Source organism: Eretmochelys imbricata, chromosome 1, assembly GCF_965152235.1.
Source record: "Eretmochelys imbricata isolate rEreImb1 chromosome 1, rEreImb1.hap1, whole genome shotgun sequence".
Classification (NCBI taxonomy): domain Eukaryota; kingdom Metazoa; phylum Chordata; order Testudines; family Cheloniidae; genus Eretmochelys; species Eretmochelys imbricata.
The window spans coordinates 234,441,375-234,453,167 of record NC_135572.1 but is presented as its reverse complement, the minus strand read 5'-3'; the positions used below and the strand labels follow the sequence as shown (position 1 = coordinate 234,453,167).

Below are 11,793 nucleotides of genomic sequence, written 5' to 3'. Positions count from 1 at the left end.
TTTGAGCATAAGCTTTCGTGAGCTACCGCTCACTTCATCGGATGCATTCAGTTGTGTTTATTCATGATTAGCTCTGCAAATTAGTGTTTAAATATTACTGTATTTCAGTGATGCCCACACTTTTCCTGTTATGCCCTCCCTTAACAGTAACGGAATTTGTCTGCGCCGCCCCACCATTACTGCACAGTTGGCTCAATAGAAAAGCTTGGACTGAAGGCAGAGTTGGGGGCTGAACTGGGGATGGGGGAGCAGCTGTGGGTAGAGGCAGAGCTGGCCTGCGGGAGAGAGGGAATGAGGGCAGGGCAGAGTTGGGCTGGGGGCAGAATGGAGCTGGGACTGGGAACGGAGCTGGCCTGAGGACAGAGCAGAAGGTGGAGCAGAGCTGTGAGTTGGGACGGAGCTGGGCGGCATTCCTTCCCCTCCCCCCCCAGTGGGCCTGGCCCATGCCACACCGCACCCCCCCCCCCCCCGAATGCTCCTCTGCGCCCCCTCGGGGACTGCGCTCCACAGTTTGCGGACCACTGCTATAATTATTTGGCTTTGTTTAGCATAAGCAAGCACTAGAGACCCATCTGTTGTTGTTAATATTAAAGGGATATCTGATATCTGCTATTATAAACAACAAGGGAAATAAGTGAGTTCATATGGTGGAAATAAATTGTAGGGTGGAGGAAAAAATGCTACTCTTTATGTATAGTTATTCCTATTTTATGTATAATTTTTCCTATGAAGATCTTGTCACATGTTCTCAGCAGTGGCACTCTCTTTATATTTATCCTTTTAGAATACTTGTTCATATACATAGGAAGAAATAGTTCAGTCCTGAAAATTAACTGGCATGCTCCCCACACTGCAAAAGCTGAATTAGGCCAAGTGGTCCCAATCAACCAATTGGGCTGTAAAGAGGGGAGATCTAGACTGGAGGAAGCTAATTAAAAGGAAACTCACCTGTGAGGGAACAGGCAGAGCTTCTATAAAGCTAGGAGACTGGAAATAATGTGGTAAGGCAGCAGGAAGCAAGCCTGCAGTCCCTGCTCCCTGAGATACGGAAGGGGGAAAGGAACATGGTCAGAAGGAGTCCGGTGTGAGAGCAGTAAGATGGTATCGATGCGGACCTTAATAGTTCACGATAGGTCCTAAATTGGAACTTAGAGTAGAGGTGGGCGTGGTTCCCCTACCAACCACTGCAGAGTGGTGGTGTTACAGGCAGTGAACAGAAAGACTGCCTGAATCACTATTGGAGGGACTTTGTCCAGGCAGTGGGCATGAAGACTGCCTGATGCTTTTTGTGGCAAGAGACTTTGAAAGACTACCCTGGAAGGGGACATGGCTGAGTGACCTGGAAACAAGGCTGAGTCATGAAGAGGCCCCAGCAGCTCCTGGAGCAAGAAGGGGGCTACAGAGACATGGAGTGCAACTGCGGGAAGGAGTGCCTGCCTTGCAGAGCTAATCCCCAGAACCACCAGGGGGAGGTGCTGTCCTGCAGTAAGTAGAGCACCCTGTGACACATGCTAACAAGTATTGGCCCTGATCCTACAATCATTTATGCACACATGTTACTTTACTCACATGTGGAACCAGGGGGGGGTCACAATTATAATTGTCTTTGCCATATCTGCTCTATATCCTAAAACAAGATGCTGCTTGATAGAAATTATAATGAACTCTTACTCTGAGAAATCTAATTCCTGTGGCTTCTTATGCGCAATCATAATTCTTCATAGACAAAACCACAAAAATCCAGTCTGAAGAAGAAACCACAAAAAATAAACAAAAGTCAGTAGACGTCATAGTAAAAATTACACAATTTACCTAACAACATAAAATTCTGTCTGCCTTCTGTCCTTACAAATGATGGATAAGGTTTGCTTTTAAGTAATTCTGTTGTAAGAATATATGATCTAGTGTGATTATGCCATTTTGCAGTGATATACAAAGATGAAAAGATTAGTGAGGTTGCAGATACATCTGCTCTGTTAATACTTGAAACAAAACAGCACTCATTCTAATATGTGCTCTCTTTTTTCTTGACAAGGTATTAAGAACCATGGCAGTGCCTGAAATCTGTGTTAGAAAAGGAAGACACACTATTACTAGTTATGTGTGATCCATTAATATCCCAGCCTTATGAAGATATAAACTAATAAAGTTTGTGCTTTATTAAACTTTTTATGACCATTTTCCATCAAAGTGATTTAGAGGTTACTTCATATCACTTGATTAAATGGCAAAGTCTGAACTAAAATAATGAGGTATTCAAGAACTTTAAAGTTATGCAGCAGCTGCAAAATGGTTAGAATGCCTGAAAAACCAACAACACTACTGTAGCATCAGGATTATGAGCATCCTAACAAGAAAGAAGGGTGAAAATATCCTCAAATTTGTGGACAATTTGACACCACAAGTTACTGTGTGTGACGGTGATGCTATGCATTTGAAAAACTGCACAGTCATATGAAAATTGTCATTTACTTTGCTCAATGGACAAAAAGCAGGTAATCCCCAGTGGAACTAGTTCTACCCTTCCAAGCTTCTGGTCATCTTCAGACAGACACCATTTTCTTTTACAATCAATCTTCCAGGGAAGTGTTCTGTCCTTTCTCCCATATGTGAAAGGAACTACACCCACCCCCACCTCCCAAATCTACACTGCTGCAGGGTGATTAGTATTCAGTCCTGAAGCAGTGACAGGTTTGAGGTCTGAAATCTTGTGAGCCTCGGATATAGAAATGGCAGACTTGTGTTACAGGAGAGGGTAGATTGCCAGTTTCACAATGGTACCCCAAGCACTTACTTTAAGCAGTAAAAGATACTGGGACATCAGACCTGAAAACTATGACATCTGCATACAGAAAAATTCCCTTTAGAGATCTATAGAGTTGGATTCAGGATAACTAAAATAACTGTTGATAAAAACCTTTATACTACACCATCATTTCTTCTCTCATATATCTCACTTGAAAGCCTGCTGTACTGCCTCCCCTGATTCTCAGGGGTGTCTGCAGGAATTTAAATTTGACTGCTTTTGGAGGGACAAGTCATACGCACATACATTATACACATTAAACGTATCAACACATGCACGTACATTATATGCATAGAAATAAACAGCAGTGCACTCATCATTTCAACAAAAATCTGTGCATCATGGAGCCATCTGAATAAATGTATCCACAAGTACTTGGTCTCGGTGGGGAGGGAGAGCCAGTTGCTCCGGTCCTAGGTCCGCGGCAGGGAGGGAGGAGCTCTGTTATCCCACCATGGCCCTGGGGCTAGAGAATCTCTGTGATCCTTCCTAGAATGTCTGAGTTAGTGTGATGCAATGGAAACAGCTACAAGCGTTACGGAGAGCTTTTGTTTAGAATATCAGCAGATTCAACCATCACTGGGTTTCATGGTCTGTTACTGTTCAAGTTTTAAGTTCTCAGCCATTTTGACTTTAAGAATCATACCCATGCAGTGTACAGCTACAGTAAGGCATGTATCTATGCCATGCCAAGAGTCCAAGACCATTGGTATATCAGAGGTAATGCAACCAATCCCCACCTTCACTCTGTAGTGAATTTGCATGCAACTGTTTCACTTCTTGTATGAGGGAATCTGCACAGGTGGTGTATTACTTGGACCAACTGCCATATCCATGCAACAGCACGGGATTTTAGCTACTAGTGGGATATAATGGGTGAACTCTTCCTGACCCCATTGATAATAATGGGAGTTTTGCCATTGCCTTCAGTGGATCCAGAATTTCACGCAGTCTATTGTTTTGTTTTTTGTTATTCTCTCCCTATATTTTATATATGGGCTTCAGTGTGTATACTTTATATAAAGTAAAGGGAGAGAAGAAAAAATTGTCCAAATCAGGTGGTTGAGATAAAACGTTGTAGGCAAAAAAAAAAAAAAAAAAACAAAGAGGACAGGATCTAAACTCCTAATCTTTCCAGATCTGAGAACTATAAATTCTATGACCTAGGACATAAAATTAGAATTAAGAAAAGATTTACTTTGAATTACAGTATCAGTGGGGGAATGATAATATTTATGAATGTCAATATCCTTCGGCACAAATACCATTGCAGGATTTGGGACACAATGCCTTTCTTTGTTTCCTATGAAAACCATAGCATACTCTAGGTTCTAAAATAATAATAATTGATAGATAAAACAGGTGTTTATAATAGAAATAGCATGAAATCTTTATCCCTTTCTAAATTTTTTTTGTACAAACGACTAGTATATTTTTGTCAGATAAAATATACAGACTGATCCAAATAACCAACAAACTGCAACATGTCAGCAAAAATGTGATAATTCATGTTTTTATAGAATGGAGTTTCTTCTTTGAGTGCTTGCTCATGTCGATTCCGTGTTAGGGGTGTGTGTGCCCATGTGCTTGGCTGCTGGAGATTTTTCCCTTAGCGATATCTGTAAGGCTGGCTCTGGCGCCCTCTGGAGTCCCACGCTCATGCGTTGGTATATGGGGGCCTGCTGGCCCTGTGCCCTCTCAGTTCCTTCTTATCACCAATGATGGTTGCTGAACACTGCTTGCTCTTGCAATCTCCCTTTGGTTCTCTGTTCTGGACTCTCAGAGTTCTACCTGTAAATAGTTTTAGTTAGTTAGTTAGTTAGTTAGTCTCATGTTAGTCTACTGTTAGTTGAGGTCCCATCAGGAACTTAGTCCCAGGGACGGGGCATGTCCCAGTCCCCAGGGTTTAAGCTGTACGCTGCCTGCCACAAACCCATGCTGGTTAGTGACCCACACATGAGCTGTCTTAAGTGTCTGGGAGGGTGCATGTTTAAGAGAGGTACCACATTTGTAAGAGTTTCAGACCTCACACTCCCAAAGACCAGGATGTACACTTGAAAGCCCTGCTGATGGAGGCTGCCCTGCGCCCGGCCTCAGAGCCATGTTCTGACTTGGCACCCAGCACATCAGCCTGGGTGCGCAGTGCTCCGCTGGCACCCAGCACTGCTCCCCCTCACCCAGGCCCAAAAGGAGGCACAAGCAATCCCGGCTAGTCAAGAGTAGCTCCCCCCTGCAAACATGGGAGCTCCCCCCTGCAAACAAGTCAAGACCCATGCTGGGGCACTCGTCTTCCCTGAGGCTGCTATCGAAGGCGGGGATATCACCCACAATGTCCAGCCCAGCTAATCTGAGTAGGGATGTAAGGGGAGGTTTATGCACCCATGCATGGGCACAGTTTCCAAATTACTTTCAGCCTTGAATAAATTATGCATTACAAATAATTCATCTCACTCTCATCAGGCCCTTTCACGCATATGAACAGAGCAGCTTTTTGCATTATGCACAGTTTTGCTTTCCCCCCACCTAAAGTTGTTGATAAAATCAGTTCTTGATTTAAAAATGCAATTTTTATGCATCGTGAGAAAGAATGGGTTCTGCATCCTCGTAGAGGACAAAAAGAAGCAATGTGTTACATTAAATCTGGAAGCGAAAGTTGGTTTTTAATTTGATTTCTCTAGGCCTATGCTTTGGTGCTATGATAAAATGCAGGATATGAGGAAATAAATCAGAGTGAATGAGAAAAAGCCTCAATTGGAAATAAAGAAGGAATTCAAAACGTTCATAAGCAAATAGTACAGATTTATGCCTCCTGGGAACAAGACTTATGCAAGAGCAATAGTCTTTCTATTTCTGTCAAATAAAACCAGCAATTGAGATATACCCTGTAGTTGCTAATCTAAAGCTCAATACAGCAGGGCTTTAGAAAAAGGTAGTGTGACAGGGTCAGGCCAGATGGCTACAAAAGAGTGGTCGAAAGTAGATACATTAGTTCCAGGTTAAGCAGGTCCCTTTTCCCTGGGTAAAATAACAGGGACTATTCCAGAACACTCAGGAACTTTCTAGAACTAATTAAGGCAGGCAGGTTAATTAGAACACCTGTAGCCAATTGGGAAGCTGCTAGAATTAATTAAGGCTAATCAGGACACCTGGTTTAAAAAGGCTGTCACTCCAGTTAGTGAGATGTGTGCAAGGAGCTGAGAGTGAGAGGGTATGCTGCTGGAGGACTGAGGAGTACAAACACTATCTGGCATCAGGAGGAAGGTCCTGTGGTGAGGATACAGAAGGTGTTGGGAGGAGGCCATGGGGAAGCCCAGGGAGTTGTAGCTGTCACACAGGTGTTACACAAAACACTATAGACAGCTGTGATCCACAGGCCCTGGGCTGGAACCTAGAGTAGAGCGTGGGCCCGGATTCCCCTCATCCTGCCACAACTCTCTATTGGATACAGGAGGAGTTGACTTGGACTGCGGGTCCTGCCAGAGGGAAAGGTCCCTAGCCTGTCCCATGACCCACTACGTGGACCGGCAGAGACTGTGGGGATTGTTCTCCTTCCTTTTCCCCATGCTGGCCAGTGATGAGGTTATCTGAGTGAACTGCAGATTTGAGACATGAAAGTGGCCAAACTGAGGGCTGCTGTGAATCTCTGAGGTGAGCAAAATCTGCCAATAAGCGCAGGACCCGCCAAGGTAGAGGAGGAACTTTGTCACAGAAGTATGTGGCCTTTTTATGTATACTTTAAGAACAGTGAGACAGTTTCTTTTCCCTATATCATACAAAAGATGGACTTTGGTGAAAAATTTTATTTTATTTATTAGAATTAAGTTAGAGTCTGATGACAATTTACCAGGGGTGATTAACATGCCCGAAGAAGAGCTCTGTTGTAGCGCAAAAGCTTGTCTCTTTCACCTATAGCAGTCAGTCCAATAAAAGCTATTACGTCACCCACTTTGTGTCTCTAATAACAAACAACTTATTTCCGGTTCTTCTGTTTTTAATTATTTTACCATTTGATTCAGTTGTTCATTAATCACATTTGATATTATGTTATTTGTGTACTGGTCACTGTCTGTTCCAGAATTTCAAGTGAACATCTAAAACTGCAGCAAACCTCTCTAACTATTTATTCAATTGCAGCAAGAGTACTGTTAATTCATAGGCTTCAATATGTTTGGTTGTTTAGATTTCAGCTGCTCTGGAGGATTTGATGTTTGTATTGCTGATTTAGATTAATTAATTACTAGAAGTAATTGTCCCAAAGTATTTTAGCAACTGTAACTGAAACAAGTTTCTGGATAAGGATCTGACTGGAGTGAAAATCTCTTCTGGTTTCATGTAATGGGCTGGCTAATGTGATCTGTTGGAATTAAGATTTAATGCTATGATTAAGGAAAAATTTAAAACAAAAAGAAATACTTTTACACAATATTTAATTAGCCTGTGCAACTCATTGCTACAAGGTAGCACGGAGGTCAGGCACTTAATCTTGTTTTTACCCTGTTATCTGTTTAATGAGAATATAGAGGATTATATTTGATAGGATTAAGAAACTAGAAAGTATATAACCAGCCATGTTTAAGTGCACAAGCCAATCACCAAGTCCCCAATCCAGTAACTACTTAAGCAACTCAGAATGTGTAGTTCATATCAAGACAATGGAACCACTCCAGCATGAAGCTTAGCATGTGCTTAAGTGCATTGCTGGATCAGGGCCTAACAGAGTTAGGAATTAAATAAATTTCCACTATGGGCAAGTTGTTCTGTAAGTGTCTACTATGTAGTTTCTTGTACCTTCCTCTGAAACATCTAGCACAGGTCACTGTCAGAGACAGGATACTAGCGTGGATGGACTTTTAGTCTGATCCGATATGCAGATCCTATTTTGCTTTCATTTCTAATGGCCAGCAACACTAGTGACCTAATTACATTTCAGTGTCTTTCTCCAGGACACGTAGGAGAATTGTTGTATGGTCAGCAACTATCTTCCACATGAATCAGTTTGATATCTCCAGGGGCCAAAGGCTTCCCAATTTATCCAATATGAAATATAAATTCTTGAGACTCAAACCTACTAACTAGAAACAGTCAGTTAAAATTTAATCTAAAAAGCCCTATATAACTTCCAAATTTTTAAAGTAAATGGGAAAATCATTTCATGCCTTAGCGGTGATGTAACTAAGCTTGTAGCCCAAATGGTGTTCACATTCTTGGCAAGTCACATTAAACAGAGAATGTATGGTTTCATAATGCTGCTCAGATTCAGGAGAAAGGGAATTGATGCAAACAAAATGCTAGTGTTGTGTCTAGAAGCTGTTATTTATCATTAAAATGGAGCCTGATAATAGTATTAATATGTTAGGATGTCAGATTTTATGGCACTGAATCAAATCAAATTCTGATTGTCTCGCTTGATGGAAATGTCAAGCTGTACCTTGAATTAATATTGGGGGCGGTGGGAGGAACCTGAACACTGAAGTCCAAGGCATTGAATATGTTGTGCTCAAATTAGATACCACTGGAAGTTTTTTTTATCCCTATGTTCCATGGAAAATCAAGCTCTAAGCATAGCTGTGTTTCTAAATTAAAGCTATACTCTCCAATAACCTGCTGAGAAAGAAATGTATATTAATACTAACTGCATATTTTTACACAGAATAGATATCGAATTGAACCTCTGTCTTTCTTTTCTGAAATCCTTAAATAGTTGTGATTTGAACAAAGATAAAATATAGTCTTGGATTTAAATGATTAAATGCCCAATCCAACTCCTGTTGGATTAAATGAGAATATCTTCATTGATTCCATTGGAATTGGATCAAGCCCTATATTTCTCTTCGTGAGTAGTCAGTATTCTCTCTGCATATGAAGGTGTGTTTGGGGGGGGGATAAGATTTTAGTGATCCCTCACATTCATTCTACAACTAAGGAAAGAGCAGATACCAAAGGGTGGAGGAAATTCCTTAGCTGAAATTTCGAGGCTTTTCTTCATTAATGAGCAACATGTTATCAGGATGCCTTACATGACCTGCTGCTGCTTACACAAACGGACACCCTGTTACAACTTCATTTTTTTACATAAACATGTTAATGTAATTTGATTATAAAATATTTATATAGTGCAATAGATTACATGGGGCTTTGTGGGACATAACTAAGACAAATTTCCCTCTATATTATCTATTCCTACAAGGATTTCCTGTCTTAAGAAGATCATTCCTTTTGTACAGTGTGTAAACCTCAAGACCTTTGAACGATTCTATACAAAATTATCTTTATGAAGATATTCAACATGGCTGAATCAATAACACTGTAACTTTCCAATAAGGAAAAGTTAAACATAATGTTTGAAGTTTATTTTTTTAAACAACACTTTAACAATGAATGGAATGCCTCAGTCCATTTCACCTATTAGTGACATACTATGTATTTTTGATATATAAAAAGTTTCTATTGCCAGACCTTTGAGGGGTTGTACAATATACAAAGCAAAAATGTTCTAAAAACTAGTTGACGTATGTCAAACATCTACATACAGGATATATCCGACCAATGTGGGAAGTGAATTCTAGAGGTTAGCACCTCCCACCTCCAACACCCCTTGTTCTCCACGTTCTTGTTCTTCTGTGTAGTCATTTATACTTGGGCAAAGTGAATGTAAAATGCCACCATTGTGATCTGGAAGTATTTTACTCCTATATTGCACAAGTATAAATGACTAAACTAGGTGCAAGTATGATCTCAATTGTGAAGATAATGCGCAAGGAAAGAGGTGGCCTGTAACATAGCCAGGACCCACCTGGAATAGGCAAGAGGTATAATCTAACACACATTTGGAGTGGGCTGAGCCTTTTTCTCCACATTTTCTAATTCACAATTGAAATCAAGAGAATAAGATGCTTGAAAGGGTAACTGCATGACACACACATGTTTTGGCAGCCCCCCTCTGCTAGAGAATGACAAACATAAGGTGCCTCAGCAGATGAAGCTCTAGGTAACTGGTTTTAATGCCGTTGTGAACGTTATTTTTATGCTGGGGGTGGGAGACACCTTGTTGAAGCTGGTGAGCATAACAGCCACTTCCTATCCAGGCTAAATGAGAAAACAATTTGTGGAGAACTGGGAAAAGTCTGATTTATTTTTATGAAAGAATATCTCTGACTCAGTTTCCCCTTTCACTTTGTATTGTTACTCACCAGGTGTGAGAGGGGTTAAGTCCTTTCCTGGAATAAGACAAGAAATGCAGTGACTAAGGGGAAGTCACTAAGCAAGGATGAACTACCAGGAACTAATATCACAAGGAGATAATTACTGCAAATTTCTAGACAGGTGAACAAATTTGCAGAAGGAAGTACCACCTTGAGGGGAATTGTATTCTGGTTTTGACCAGGTTCTTGGGGGCCCTGCAGACAAGAAACAGTGGGTGTATAAAGGGATCCATGTATATGGAGGAGGGGTCTCACCCACTGAATCCAAGAAGTGTCCTGAAATTGTAACCAAATGGGACAAACCCTTGGTTTCAAGGACATTGACACCTACCAAGGTCTCTGTGGAAGATGACTGACACCTTGTAAAACAGGCATATATTTATGTTGTTTCTTTTCAAGATGTTCTCTCTGTGGTGCTTTTGTTCTACATAATTGCTTTTCTTTGTGAAAGCTGGCTGGTTACTGATAAACCTTGTCATAGGTTCTGGGAGATAACAAGACCACAAGTGCTGAAGTAATTTCAAACTTGCTAACATGACCATAACAAAGGACAGGAGGAATGGCAGTCTAATTTCTCAGCCTAGAAGGAGAGGACCATGAGTTCCTGCACCAAGTACGGTAATTGATTGACCCCTGAGATCTGAGTGGGGGTGCCCTCAGGGAGGCCACAAAGGGGTCAGAGACGCAGTTACCTTGGGAACTGTGACACGATTAAATAACCTTTTGTTTAGAGTTTGTTTAGCCCTGGTCTACACTGGGGGATTGATCTAAGTTAAGCAACTTCAGCTATGTGAATAACCTCTGTACTCCAGCGCAGTGAGAGGCAAGGAGACGACAGGAGAGCGCTCGGTCGATTTATCGTGTCTCAACTAGACGTGATAAATCAATCCCCGCTAGATCGATCGCTGCCCGCCAATCCAGCAGGTAGTGAAGACATACCCTTAGAGTTGCTGTAGCCATGTTGCTCCCAGGATATTTGGGGGGGGGGGGAAGGTAATATCTTTTATTGGAACAACTTCTGCTGGTGAAAGAGACAAGCTTTTGAGCTACACAGAGCTCAGAGGAGGGAAGGGGACAGGAGAAAATAACAAAAGAGAAAAGGGGTGAAAGGGAAGAGCTAGAGCAGAATGAATGAATGAAAAATGAAAATTAGACAAAATGAATACTGTAAAGTGAAAACCCATACAATGATGAAGTAATTCCTATCAGAGAAGGAAGAACCTGGATAGAGTAACATTTTGCTTTGTGTTAACCTGATATCAGACATTTCTTCAGATAATAGAGAGTCTTCTTATGACCTACACAGTTGCCAGAATTCATTGGACAGCAAGTGAAATAGTGCGGTCTGTCTGGTGTAAAACAGCCCCACATGTGTGGTGTTTTATTTCTGAGAATCTTAGAGGTAGGTTTGGCTATGCCCCTCTAGCAGCCCAGGCCCTGTCTATTGGGTTGGACTCTAGCACTGGAACATGTGAACTTCTCTCTCTCTCTCTCTCCCGCTTTTCTGTTTTTTGTCTCAATCTCTCCCTCTTTCTGTGGAGGAGAGTGGGAAGTGGCCTTTTGGAGTTTTCCCTTTAAGGAGAGGTCTTTCCCTTGGATTATAGGGTTTGATTAGTCCAACTGGAAATGATTAGGAAGGCTGAGTGCAAAAGACAACCGCTGTGAAGTGATTGGTATAAGTCATCTCTGAAGATGGAGCGAAGGGGAGATAAAATGAATAAAAGAGAGTGCAGTGCACACAAATTTGGTAAAATAGAGACTACATCAAACCTATTCTATTTTCCG

At 41.5% G+C, this 11,793-nt stretch overlaps 1 protein-coding gene across 1 annotated transcript in view; it reads left to right on the top strand.

The window, feature by feature from the left end:
* The first annotated feature begins 1,358 nt into the window (after positions 1-1,358).
* FBLN1 (fibulin 1) overlaps positions 1,359-11,793 on the top strand; it is a 147,234-nt gene continuing 136,799 nt past the window's right edge. The window contains exon 1 of the mRNA XM_077807438.1: positions 1,359-1,485. Within this exon, the coding sequence (XP_077663564.1) occupies positions 1,359-1,485 (127 nt within the window). The remainder of the gene's footprint in view (positions 1,486-11,793) is intronic.